At 43.3% G+C, this 14,068-nt stretch overlaps 1 protein-coding gene across 2 annotated transcripts in view; it reads right to left on the bottom strand.

Annotated features, from left to right (window-relative positions):
• GUCY1A2 (guanylate cyclase 1 soluble subunit alpha 2) overlaps positions 1–14,068 on the bottom strand; it is a 264,368-nt gene that overhangs the window by 87,115 nt on the left and 163,185 nt on the right. For both annotated transcript variants that reach the window (XM_045018738.1, XM_045018748.1), the window contains exon 6: positions 4,654–4,797. In XM_045018738.1, coding sequence (XP_044874673.1) covers positions 4,654–4,797 — 144 coding nt within the window. The remainder of the gene's footprint in view (positions 1–4,653; positions 4,798–14,068) is intronic.

Raw genomic sequence — 14,068 nt, 5'->3', positions numbered from 1 at the left:
TAATAAAAGTACCATAGTGCAATCTTTTTATAATGGAAGTTGAACTTACAAATGTAGAAATATGTACAAAAAATAGAAATAATATAAAGTGAGTACTGTACACTTTGTATTCTGTGTTGCAATTGAAATCAATGTATTTGAAAATGCAGAAAAACATCCACAATATTTAATACGTTTCAATTGGTATTCTATTGTTTAACAGTGCGATTAAAACTGCGATTAATCGTGATTATTTTTTCTAATTACGATTAATTTTTTGAGTTAATTGCGTGGGTTAATGGCGATTAATTGACAGCACTATTTTAAAGTCAATATATTATCTATAAATACAATAGCTTAATTCCAAATATAGAGCCTGATTTAAAGCTAGTTGAAGCAATTAAAAGACTTCAACTTGTATACAAACTTAAAGACCCTTTACCATACAGTCAGATCCACACAGGTACAAATGTCCCCACTATGTGAAGCTGATTGCAGGATATGTGCCTCCATGATTTATAAACAGAATATACTCTAAGGGGCACCTCCTCAGATGGGGAAAATCATCATAGTTACATCAATCCTGGCTGCAAGTTAAAGCTAGAAAAGTTCAAATTAGAGACAAGGCATACACTTTTAACAGTGAGGGTTATTAACCATTGGAACAAACTACCCATGGAAAGTGGTGAATTCTGTCTCTTGATGTATTCAGATCAAGACTGGATGCCTTTCTGGAAGATTTGCTTTAGCCAAACCCAAGTTATTGGGTTCAATACAGAGGTTACTGGGTGAAATTCTATGGTTTGTGTCATACAGGAAGTCCGACTAGATGGTGATCTAATTAGGTCTTCTGGTCTTAAAATCAATACATCTATGAATGGAGTTAGGATGATTTAAACCAGCTAAGGCTTGTCCCCTTAATATTTCTAGAGTTAAGAGTGGAGCCAGATGGATTTTCAGATTAAAAAGGGATAGTATCTAATTTTTAGGTGCAATATGTAATGTATCAAGGTTGATTTTTTTTCTTTGCTGAACCAGAAAGAGATACAGTTAAGATTTTTAGGCATAATATTTGAGCATTTGTGACTGTATTCCCTTCAAAAGCACTTTTCTTCTACAGTCTTTTCATGTTCTTCTTATTTTTTTAAAACCATTTGTTGCAGTGCTAGGGAACTTACTATAAAATAATAATGACACAATAATAAAAACAGTTCACAATTTACTATGTGTAGGATGTAATACGGAGAATGTATATTTTAGGTGTTGGGACATGTAAAAAGGTGCCTGCTTGTATGTCAAGAAAAAAGAACAGTCAGGTAAAAAGCTGAGTCAGCAACCTGATCAGGTAAACAACTTGGTCAGCAATCCAAACAGGTAAACAACTGAGTTAGCAAACTAATGGTAGTGTTAGGCAGAAAAGTGTTTATACAATATATAATGATTAACTTTATAACAATAGGAAATGACTGCCTAGGAAGGAGCACTGCAGAAAGGGATCTGGGGGTCACAGTGGATCACAAGCTAAATATGAGTCAGCAGCGTAAGGCTGTTGCAAAAAAAGCAAACAGGAGTATTGTAAGCAAGACACGAGAAGTAATTCTTCCGCTCTACTCTGTGCTGATTAGACCTCAAGTGGAGTATTGTATCCAGTTCAGGGCGCCACATTTCAGGAAAGATCTGGACAAATTGGAGAAAGTCCAGAGAAGAGCAACAAAAATGATTAAAGATCTAGAAAACATGACCTGTGAGGGAAGATTGAAAAAATTGGGTTTGTTTAGTCTGGAGAAGAGAAGATGGAGAGGGGACATAACAGTTTTTAAGTACATAAAAGGTTGTTACAAGGAGGAGGAAGGAAAATTATTCTTAACATCTGAGGATAGGACAAGAAGCAATGGGCTTAAATTGCAGCAATGGCGGTTTAGGTTGGACATTAGGAAGAACTTCCTGTCAGAGTGGTTAAGCGCTGGAATAAATTGCCTAGGGAGGTTGTGGAATCTCCATCATTGGCGATTTTTAAGAGTAAGTTGGACAAACACCTGTCAGGGATAGTCTACTTAATACTTAGTTCTGCCTTGAGTGCAGGCGACTGGACTAGATGACCTCTCAAAGTCATTTCCAGTTCTATGATTCTATGAATGTATTTAAGGCAAGCACCTGAATGTGCATGTGCACGTGCATTTAATTCTATGCTGTGTCCTGCTTCAGTGGACTGATCACTCACTGAAGCAGTGAATAAACAACATACTTCTTCAGCTCAAGAATCTGTCTGTGAACCTGTTCTGGTTAGCAGGGAAAAGAATCGGTCAACACTATGACCCTTCTAGTCAGTCACACACCTGAAAATATCACCATGATCACAGCAATTTATTTAAAAAGAACCACCACCAATATCTAGAACAAGTAGTCTAGAACAGGGGTTCTCAACCAGGGGTCCGAGGCCCCCTAAGGGCCATGAGTAGGTTTCAGGAGGTCCTCCAAAATAAACCAGAGAGCAGGGCCAATGTTAGACTTGCTGGGGCCCAGGAAAGAAAGCTGAAGCCCAAGCCTCGCCACCCAGGGTTGAAGCTAAAGCCTGAGCAACTTAACTTCGCAGAACCGCCTGTGGAGTCAGGCCCTGAGCCACTGCCCTGCTTACTGCCCCCTAATGTCAGCCCTAGCTTTAAATCTACTGAATATGGAGAAAAACAGTTGTTGTGGCACAAGTGGGCTGGGGAATTTTTATAGCATGTTGCGGGGGACTCAGAAAAAAAAAGTTTGAGAACCCATGATCTAGAAGGCAGCCCTTCCCAAGTGTTACATCTTCGCTACAAATTATTAATCAGCCTTCATTGTTTGGGAATTGTTTTGTTTATCTAACAATCTGGGAGAAACGGTCCTTCAAAAATAGGATCAAATGAATCAATTGAAAATTTCCATACGTCAAATGCTGCCTTTTCAGTTGTCTGTAGGAAAAATGTGTGCCTGTCTATGCTTCCCCCCTCACTTGAAATGCCCATATGAGAGCTGTATGCAGAGTAGTTGTAGCCATGTCGGTCCAAGATATTAGGGAGACAAGGTGGATGAGGTAATATCTTTTACTGGACCAAATTCTGTGGATGAGAGAGACAAGCTTTCAAGCTGAAGAAGAGCGTCGTGGGGCTCAAAAGGTTGTCTCTTTCACTAGCAGAAGTTGGTCCAATAAAAAATATCACTTCACCAACCTTGTCTCTCTAACTCTAAAGCTGGATGAACAATTTCCACTTAAATAGGTTTTTGACAGAAAATTAGGGTTTCTGCAAAAAGTGTCTGTTTTCTGCAGAATTTATTTTTTTTTGTTAACCCTCCTTCTCCCTCAAATCTGTGAAAACTGGAATATTTCTATGTGGATATGCTACCGCGTTACCGCATGGGATTTGTACTTTGGCTGCCTTAGGTCCCCATTCTCATCCACAGGTTGGGCTCCCAGGCTAGACCACATCCCCCATGATTCACCATGGCCTGAGACTTTTATGCTTGGAAATGGGTGGTGGTGCGACATGGCACCGTGGTGCATGGAAGCTTGTAATTTGCTCTGAGAGCACATAAGGCACCCACACAACAATTTCCAGGAGACACTGCAGCAGCATTTCTGAATTGATTTTTTGGAGGATTTGCCTGAATATTTTTAGTTTTGGCCAACAACAATTTTTGGTATTTGAGTTCTTGCCCCCAAGTCTAAAATTTTTATGGAAACCCCCCTCATTTTCCAACCAGCTCTAGTGCGTACACGCTTCATCATGCGATTTAGAGAACATGCAAAGCATCACTGGTGGGAGTCAGCCTAGCCTTCTCCCCGGCATGGCCTTTGTCAAGTGGTCTGCCCTGAAAACTGCTTGACATGCAACTCTCCCATTTTCAATAACAGTTTCTCTTAGTGCTTTGCCTTTGAAAATTAAAAGTCTGCATTTCAGGAAATGCAATTTAATCAGTAAAACAGTATAAAAGTAGGAAAAAACACCCCTTTCACAGCAGTGGAGTACAGTACTGTATATAGATATGTGCATGAGTCTCCCTTATTTCATGTTGTTCAGGGGGTCTGATTAAAAAAACTGGACATTCCAGGACATTTTTTTTCCATTGAGCACACACAGTAAAACCCACATGACATGACCTTTGGGAAAGGAAGCCATATGCGTCCCTATTCAATTCCTTCCTCATCTGTGACCAAGTTCCCCATCAGACACCCCAAGCCAGATGCAAACAAGCTGAAAGGTTAGCAGGGCATGGTAAGAAGCAAAACAACTGAAGTTGAGTTGGGAATTCCTACAAAAAGATCTATGGTTTTCCTTACCTTGCTAGTCTGTGATACCAGACCACGAGGAAGCAATACAAACTAAATAGGGAAGGAGGTTCTGCATGACAGAGAGGGTGGGTAACCCCCCAACAGCTTCATTATTAGGATTGTCAGCAGTTTGGCAATGGGATGTGGGGACAATAGATTGATAGAGCCCTATGTAACTGTTGAGAAATATCAAAAAAATTAATATGCACAAAAGACACATTGCCACATATGGGCACATCTTGATTATGCGCAAATTCCTCATAACTAAGAACAGACTTCCCTTGCATCACCATCCAGAATCTGGTGGACTGTACTTGATCAAATATACAGATAGGTTCCAGTGACTAGCTGGAAATACAGAGCAATGAGGTTACCTTAATAGGTCTCCCGTCTGGTGTAAGTACCTCTTCTGAAAGTTCCATCATCTTCAGAGCCATCAAAGCAATGGGTTTCGCATGACTAAGGCTCTTCCTATGGAGCCCTGCTGCAACACAGTACGCATCACCTATTGTTTCCACCTGCAGCAATCAGACAAATCAAATGTAAAAGTATGATAATAAGCAGAGATCTGTGCCATTAGTTATCTGCAATCACAAAATGTTGCTTAAAAACATGTCAGCAAAATATCAATAAAAAAGCAATTAGACAACGGAGCATAAATTACCCAAGTTTGCAAACAGGCACAGTCAAAACCTGACATCTCATTGCATAGTTGTTCATCATCATCAACTGCAGAAGATCATTAAATCTAGGACAATGTGCACTATCAAATGAAATATGATAACATTACCCCACAGGAAAATAGGATTTTCTGTATTAGAGTTAGACCAAAAACTAGTTACAGCTAAGAGCTGGTGCCACCATTTATTCTGCTGTGGAGTAAGACTTGTAATAAGCAGTAGTAATTCATAATTATTATTTACTCTATTTGAAAAATACATTAAGATGAGAGTTACAGGAGCCTAAATGTTTCCATAAAAAACCCAAGTGAATAGTACATCACTTATCATTAGAATCTTCCTCCTCTTAGGGCTGGGAGAATTCAAGAGAGAATTTTATAGCTTACCATAATTTTTGTTTCTCATCATCACACACCCAACTGGTACTAGGGCTGACTGCTGGGTATTGTCTGCCTGTCTGTGTATCAAGTTATGCAGCTCTTCTGAAACCTCTTATTTTTGTATAGGATATATAGGCTCTCTTTACTTCATAGATTACCTGAGCACCAGTTCCCTGCCTCAAACCAATGAGTGCAGCAGATTGCTTCTCCTACCCCTTAGCCTCACTGTTCCTGATGGGAAGCCAACTTACTGGAGAAAGGGGCACAGGGGAAATTAAGGGAGCCCTCTAGCTTAGGACAAAATCAGCCTATGAAACCAACAAGCCCTATAATCCTCCAATTATACTGACAGACTCACCCTTTACAAGTTTGTCTACCCACACTTCTGTAGCCAGCTCCCTGCACAATCCTTCAGTGCACTCTCAAGCAGGCTTGGCTTAGAAGCATGGACTATCCACCACCAGTCTCTTTCCCTCCCCTCACTGCTGCTCTATTAATAGAATGGCAGAAAAGAATTCTGCAAAGATTAGCATGAGAGGAGAGACATAAATGCTGACTGTAGAGCTGCCCTGGCCACTTTGTGCCTGGCCCTTTTGTCCCTGGGATGTCTACTTATATTTTGTCCTCAAGGTTGACAGGTGAGAAATCAGGACATTAAACTTGATTAATTTCCAGTCCTGGTAAGGCACCAGCATAAGACAGACTTTGAAATCCCCTCACTACATCTGATCATTACAAGGGCACCAATCCAGAAGGTCAGCTGACCTTAAGGTAGGTAGAGAATTGGCACACCAGCCAGGTCACCAATTATGTTCTCCTGTTCTGGGGAAACAGAATCCAACAAAATATACAGAATTCAAAATCCCCAGGAAAGAAAGGGTCTTCAGCCTGCCTCTAGGTCCCTGGGGGTGGCATGTCCTTGACTCAGAAGAGGCAGTGGTAAGGTGGATCACCGGCCTGCAGGTGGCTCCAGAGGCTGGAGAGCTAATTCCCAGAAAAAAACAGCAGGAGGCACCACCGCAGGGGTGAGTCTGCGCTGTGCTACAGTATCATTAATAGATTTTTCAGACAGGAACAGTATGGAATATAGATAAAACATCTATTAATCATTTGTTTATTCCAATTATAAATGGAACCTTAATACAAAGTGTGATTGAAAATTCAGTGAAAATGTAAGTACTGTAGGCAGGATGTAAGTTCTCTAATTAGAATAAGGCTGAAACTTAGGGGCTAGTACTCAATCTCTTGAAGAAAGTGCCATGGGATCTTTAATAATGGCTAATGGTTAGGCCTTCCATTATCCTGATAATCTAAACGAATGGAACCTTCAGCCACATAATGTCCCCTATTACAGTGCTCACTCAGTCCTAACTCAGAAGGGAGCAGGGGTATAAGTAACAACAACTGCTTTTGCTTACTTCGTCATGAATTAGCAGCGAACATTAACTGAATGTGTAAAGTAATAAAAGAACTAGAGTGTCACACACAATTTCCCAGGCTTCTTTACATAGGGGAGTAAAAAAGTGCATCTTGTGTTTGAAACAACAAACCAAAGGAAGCGATAAAGATTTCCATCTGACACGCCTGAGAATCCCGATGCTCTCTGGAATCTGTTAAGCACCTTTTTCAAGGTGCTGTTTAGAAATAAACATTGCAAAATGTAATCGCAGAGGTCACTCTTGTGGTTTGTCTGATGTAATGTTCCTTACAGACAAAACAAATCCACTGAAAGCAGGAGCTACTGGCCGCTGTTGTCATCCTGCCTCTCTCAGCAGGTTCTCCGTAAAAACTTAATAGACAATTTGGATTAACACAGTTGCAGCCGAGCACTTGTCACTATTTTTCTTACGCACAGTGAATGAACACATCTGTTTTTTTTTCTTAAAATAGGTTTAAATTATACCCACCTCAAAAAGACCAGCAATAACCTCTTTGCTGAATATTAAAGAGAGCCAACTGTAAAAGAATCTGGCCTGACAATTCAAAACTCTCTCTCTCTGGAAGAAAACCTGCATTTTACAGGTTGTCCCTCAGATTCCCTTCCTCCCTTAGAAATCACTTCGTACTATAGTTTACTGACGACATCTTCAGTTTAGTTTGCAAAATAATCTCAAAGATGTGTAGATACTTTCATATCATACTATGGGTCCATCAAGCCTAGTGACTTTCTTCCCCCTGAGCATCTAAGGGTATGTCTATACTCAGAGCTGGGGTCTGATTCCCAGCTCCAGGAGACAGACTTGCACTAGTTCCCACTGAGCTAATGTGCCAAAATCAGAGCGTAGTCACTACAGCACCAGTGGCAGAAGAGGCTAACCGCTCCAAAACCGCTCCAAAACTCAGCATGGCTAGCCCATCCCATTGCCCACACTGTCATGGCTACACTCTATTTTTAGCATACTATCTTGAAACAGTTCAAGTATTTGGGGGCAATCATCACTGATGAAGGATCCAAGGCAGAAATTCAAGCAAGAAATGCACCAGCAGCAGCGGCAAAGCTAAAGCCAATTTGGAGGAATAAGAATATCTCCCTGGAATCCAAACTGAAACTGCTGCATGCACTGGTCATCTCCATTTTTTGCAGTTATGGGAGCGACGATCATCTTGATGAGGGCTAGCATTAGTATGTCATCTTGAGCTGCGAATCACAGCTCAGCTTGAAATGTATCAGAGGGGTAGCCATGTTAGTCTGGATCTGTAAAAGCAGCAAAGAGTCTTGTGGCACCTTATAGACTAACAGACGTTTTGGAGCATGAGCTTTCGTGGGTGAATACGCACTTCGTTGGATGCATCCGACGAAGTGGGTATTCACCCACGAAAGCTCATGCTCCAAAACGTCTGTTAGTCTATAAGGTGCCACAAGACTCTTTGCTGCTTGAAATGTAGACATACTCTAAGCTAGTCTTCTAAATTCTATTTTGTAAAAATGCAGAAATCAAGAAAAAGGTGATTTGTCTTCACTACAAAGTTAACTCCAGTTATAACTCATGTTGCCCCAACTCAATTCCCCCCCCCCACAAAACCCCTTAAACTTGAGTGTGGTGGGGCTTTTAACTCAATTTGGCTGGCCTGTTGGCATGTAGGTTAACATCGAGTCAGCACAACTTGTCAGCTGCTAACATGACCGCTCTGCAATGTAGACTCAGGCTAACTCCACTCAAGTGAAGCTTCTCCTCCAGTGCCTTCCCACAGTTCCCTCCCCGTACCCAAGAGGGACAGACAAGTTCTTCAACAATTTACTGGGAAAGAATCTATAGAGTAGTTCAACTTATGGCACTGCTGAGATCCATTACATATGCTCCTGGAAGTCTGTTGTGACAAATGGGACTACAAATTTACCTGACTTGGGAGCTCAACTGTAAAAAGTGTGTAACAATGCATAAGATGTTACAATAACATATAACAATGAAGGCTGATGGGAAAAGGTATGAAAGGGAGACAGAATAATGGACTTAATCTAAACATAAAGGCCACGTTGATATGATTCAAGGATTGTGTTGAAATTATGCTTGTTAAAAACAGGAGATGTGGAGCTGGAAGTTAATGAGCTAAATTTGGTATGTTGGATACTAGGCCTACTTGGTTAACAAAATAATGAGGGGATGAGATATTCCACCAATCACTCCCTTTGGGTCCTTAAAAGAAAGATTTTGTGGGGAAAGCATGAAAGAACAAAAGAAGAACAAACAGAGGCTACTGGAGCGAGCTTTGCCTCTGTGGCTGCCACCACGGGCCTTCATCCTCCTGACTCAGAGAGGTGTCCTGACGAAAACTGGCCAAAGAGAGAGGGACCCAGATGACATCGTCACCCCTACTGGCTCCAGCTGAGTCCCAACCACCACCTGGGATGACAGTTATTACCATCTTTAATACATTTTTATTTAAGAGACTGTCAAACAAGGGGGCTTTTCCTTCTAAAACTCTCTCCAGCTAAAGGAAAATGGAACAAAAATATGTAGTTAAAATGAAAGCCTTATTTAACACTTTACAGTTCAAACATTTTAACTGCTTTTCCTTTTCTGTATCTTTAATAAAAGGTCTGTTTGCCATGGTGCTAAGCTGGCTGAGGTCTCTATATATCCACGCCCGGACTTTATTCAACACTGTTTAATACTGAAGAGTGACTAGGTTATGTTAACACCTTTAGATAGGGTGACTAGATGTCCCATTTTTAAAGGGACAGTCCCCTCCTGCAGCTGTCCCAACTTTTTCTTAAAAACGGGCAAATTGTCCTGTATTTTCTGTCTCACCCCCATCAGTAGCGGTGGGTCCTGCTGCTGGCCAGATCCCTGCTCACCAGCCACCCATCCCCAGCGGTAAGTTGGGGGTGTCCAGCGGCTGACAATGGGGGTGCAATGCTGGTAGCAGAGCAAAGCTGCAGTGCATGAGTCCGGTCATTCCCCCTGCTGGTTCATCAGTGCAGCACCCGCTGCGTGCCGGCTCTCAGCCAGAAGGGCCCTGCCCCCAGTCCTGCTTCCGGCCAACACTGTCTGTGCGCTGTGAGCAGCAGTGGCTGGAGAGTGCGGGCAAGTGCCAGGCGGTCAGTTAAGTGTCACCTCTGCTGCTCACCCATTGGCCCATTACGTGCTCTCCCCCCACTGTCCTCTCCCTACTTTGACCCTTCGCCACCTCCCATGTCCCGCTGCTCCTCCATTCCCCCCACCCACTGCGGGGCACACCCCACTCCCAGCGCGATGAGGAGAACCAGCCCCTGGTTGGAGAGCTCAGCTCAGCTCACCAACAGCCTGGCTGACAGGCTCCTTCCTTCCTCCACTGCCTCTGGCTGGGTCGGCGCCCTGGGAAATCCCAAGACCCTGCGGCCCAGGGTGCTGGCCAAGAGAAGCTCAGCCCCGCATCTGCCAAATCTCCGTGCAGCACTGGCATGGGGAAGCCTCTCTGCCCCTCAGCTAAGCTCTGGAGTGGGAGGGAAGCGATTTTCAGTCTGTTAGCGCCCCAAGCCTGCAGGCTCCACAGCAGCCCCCTGGGTAAGGGCTTAGTATCCTCTTCACCTTCCCCGGGTCCTGTCCCCAAGGAGCGTGGGGCTGCTCCATCCCCTAGGCACCCTCCCCTGCTGAGCAACCTCTCTGGCCAGGTTCACTAAAGCCCCTGCAGTCAGATTCCCTGGGCCCTGATGCACAATGCATCCCTAAGGCTTATCCCCTTCCAGCCTGCACTGTAACTGGCGGACAGGAGGTGGCTGAGGTATGTTGGTAGCCAGCAGCAGCCTGGAGGTGTTAGCTGACTTTCGACACTATGCAGGCAGGAAAAAACAAGCTGCTTCCAGCCACCGGGGAGTGTGCAGGAGGGAAGAGATGAGCTCTGCCAAGACACGGGCCAGGTCATCCCTTCCTCCATGCCCTCTCCTATATCTGGAAGCAGCTCCCGTCCCTTCCCTCCTGCACACTCCCCGGTGGCTGGAAGCAGCTTGTTTTTTCCTGCCCGCATAGTGTTGAAAGTCAGCTAACACCTCCAGGCTGCTGCCGGCTACCAACATACCTCAGCCACCTCCTGTCCGCCAGTTACAGTTTGCATGCCAGTTTGCATGCCCGCCACCCCATGTGTTGCCTTGGGAAGACGTGATGCCAGGCGTGGAGGGCAGAGAGCACTGGGAAGGGAGGGTCGGGTCAGTCAGCCCCTCTGTGTGAGAGAGGGGTACAGGAGTGTTGGTGTGTCACCTCTCCCTGTGTGAACCCTAAAGCCTGAAAGATAAGAAAGTAAATAAAAAGAAACCAACTACCCAGTATTTCTTTTTAACAGGGGCTCAGTCAACTTGATGTTAATTTGAACATTTGTACTGCATAGTTCTGATCGACAGCCGCTGAACTCACTTGAATACAAGTAATTTTACTAGCTCTCCCGTATTCAGCATACGGAAGTATGGTCACCCTACCTTGAGCCATATATTCTATCTAAATTAATACCAAAAGCCTTAGTACCACATTCAAGTCAGAATGTGGACACAGCAGCCAGAGTGTTATTTTGTAGCATGGCTGCTCTCACTTGAGGTAGGCTGACTCAAGGGAAGTGTAGATAATTCAAATTAACTCTGCCTTGAAGACATACCTTAAGAAAACCACTTTATCAGGTTTTGAGCCAACAGCACCTGGTGTTGTCACTAGACCACACTACCACATACAGTGTGAATTTGAAGGCTAACACTAAATTAAAGACACACTTGGACCACACACTTGGGTGTGGCTAAACTACATAGACTGGAAGTCAAATATCAGGAGGTAGCCGTGTTAGTCTGTATCCACAAAAACAACAAGGAGTCTGGTGGCACCTTAAAGACTAACGGATTTATTCGGGCATAAGCTTTCCCATCTGAAGAAGTGAGGTTTTTTACCCACGAAAGCTTATGCCCAAATACATCAGAGAGTCTTTAAGGTGCCACCGGACTCCTTGTTGTTTTTGCAAGTCAAAGGCATTCCTCTGATCCTGCAATGGCTCTTCACAGGACTAATCTACTAGAGCCATGTTACAGAGCAGTACTTAGGCTGCTCTAACTTATGCAGGGTGTAAATGGCCAGAAAGGGTTAAAAAAAGCAGCTGAAAATGGTACAGGGGCATCACAGCCATGCTCTCTTTTCTTCAGCCAGAGCTGCTTTGCACCGCTATGCTGGTGGTCATGGAGGTAGGGGAATGGTGTCAGAGTCCCTACATCAGCTCTGTGCCATCAAAGATTACTCTTACTGTGATCATTAGAGCTGTGTGAACAATAGATTTCTTTAGATTGATAGCAATCCCCCCCCAAAAAAGTAAAAAAAAACAAACCAATTTCAGATTGCCCCAGCAACTGAATTATACAACCGTATCTGCTCTAACCCCGCAGACAGAGACCAACACCTAGAAAATCTCCACCAAGCATTCTCAAGACTACAGTACCCACACGAGGAAATAAGGAAACAGATCAACAGAGCCAGATGTGTACCCAGAAGCCTCCTACTGCAAGACAAACCCAAGAAAGAAACCAACAGGACTCCACTGGCCATCACATACAGTCCCCAGCTAAAACCCCTCCAACGCATCATCAGGGATCTACAACCCATCCTGGACAATGATCCCACACTTTCACAGGCCTTGGGTGGCAGGCCAGTCCTCGCCCACAGACAACCTGCCAACCTGAAGCATATTCTCACCAGCAACTGCACACCACACCATAGCAACTCTAGCTCAGGAACCAACCCATGCAACAAACCTCGATGCCAACTCTGCCCACATATCTACTCCAGCGACACCATCACAGGACCTAACCAGATCAGCCACACCATCACCGGTTCATTCACCTGCACATCCACCAATGTAATATATGCCATCATATGCCAGCAATGCCCCTCTGCTATGTACATCGGCCAAACTGGACAGTCTCTAAGGAAAAGGATAAATGGACACAAATCAGACATTAGGAATGGCAATATACAAAAACCTGTAGGAGAACACTTCAACCTCCCTGGCCACACAATAGCAGATCTTAAGGTGGCCATCCTGCAGCAAAAAAACTTTAGGACCAGACTTCAAAGAGAAACTGCTGAGCTCCAGTTCATCTGCAAATTTAACACCATCAGCTCAGGACTAAACAAAGACTGTGAATGGCTTGCCAATTACAGAACCAGTTTCTCCTCCCTTGGTTTTCACAGCTCAGCTGCTGGAACAGGGCCTCATCCTCCCTGATTGATCTAACCTCATTATCTCTAGCTTGCTTCTTGCTTGCTTATATATACACCTGCCCCTGGAAATTTCCACTGCTTGCATCCGAAGAAGTGGGTATTCACCCACGAAAGCTCATGCTGCAAAACGTCTGTTAGTCTATAAGGTGCCACAGGATTCTTTGCTGCTTCTACTGAATTATTTGAAATATTCAATAAATTAAAAAGTGAGAAAAAGCATTTTAGCAAATGTTTCACTTAAAATTAGAATGGTATTTTTATGTTTTTGCTTTTTTGTTCTAAAAAACCCCCTGAAAATAAAATGAAAAATTTCAGCCTGAAAAATGTAAAGGTTTCATTTAAAAATTTTCAAAAAGAAATATTTTGACTTTTTTGGAATTATTCTCAGCTTCCCTCCACTCCCCCTCAACCAAAATAATTTGCCAAAACTGACATGAATTCATGAAATATTTTGGTCAACCCAAATCCACATTTTTCCAGAGGGAAAAAAGGTTTCAGCCAAAAATGTCTGCCAAGCTCTAGTAGTAATCTTTCCTGCACTCACTACTTGGTAATGGTATGGCACCAGTTACTAGACTGGGGGATCTGGCCCACTTGTGGTTAACGCCATGAAAGGGAGAACCCGACTCTCATTTACCCTTAGCTATACTCATGCTTAATATCTTAAGATTCTTTCACAACTCATGTAAAATAGATTGAATTTGCCTCTTTCACATCACAGAAAAGTTTAAAGGAATTTCAGCTCACAAACAATCCCGCTAGTTGGGATTTAATATCTATACCTATCAGTAGTCTGGAACTCCTGCTTTAAGGATCTAAGCCTTAGGTCCCTAATTCAAAAAAGCATCTTTATTCAGGAGAGCACCCACATGTGCATGTTTAAATCCCAGTAAAGACAGAGTCGTAGAAATTAAAGCCAAAGGGACTACCACACCATCTAGTCTTACTTCCTGTATATCACAGGCCACCAGCACCCGCATACCAAACCCAACAACCACAATTAGACCAACGTATTACAATCCTCAGGAGATTAGACTATTACAGAGGTCGGCAACCTTTCAG

The sequence above is a fragment of the Mauremys mutica genome, chromosome 1, assembly GCF_020497125.1.
Source record: "Mauremys mutica isolate MM-2020 ecotype Southern chromosome 1, ASM2049712v1, whole genome shotgun sequence".
NCBI lineage: Eukaryota > Metazoa > Chordata > Testudines > Geoemydidae > Mauremys > Mauremys mutica.
The sequence above is the reverse complement of the archived record's forward strand: the minus strand, read 5'-3'. Positions and strand labels throughout refer to the sequence as shown.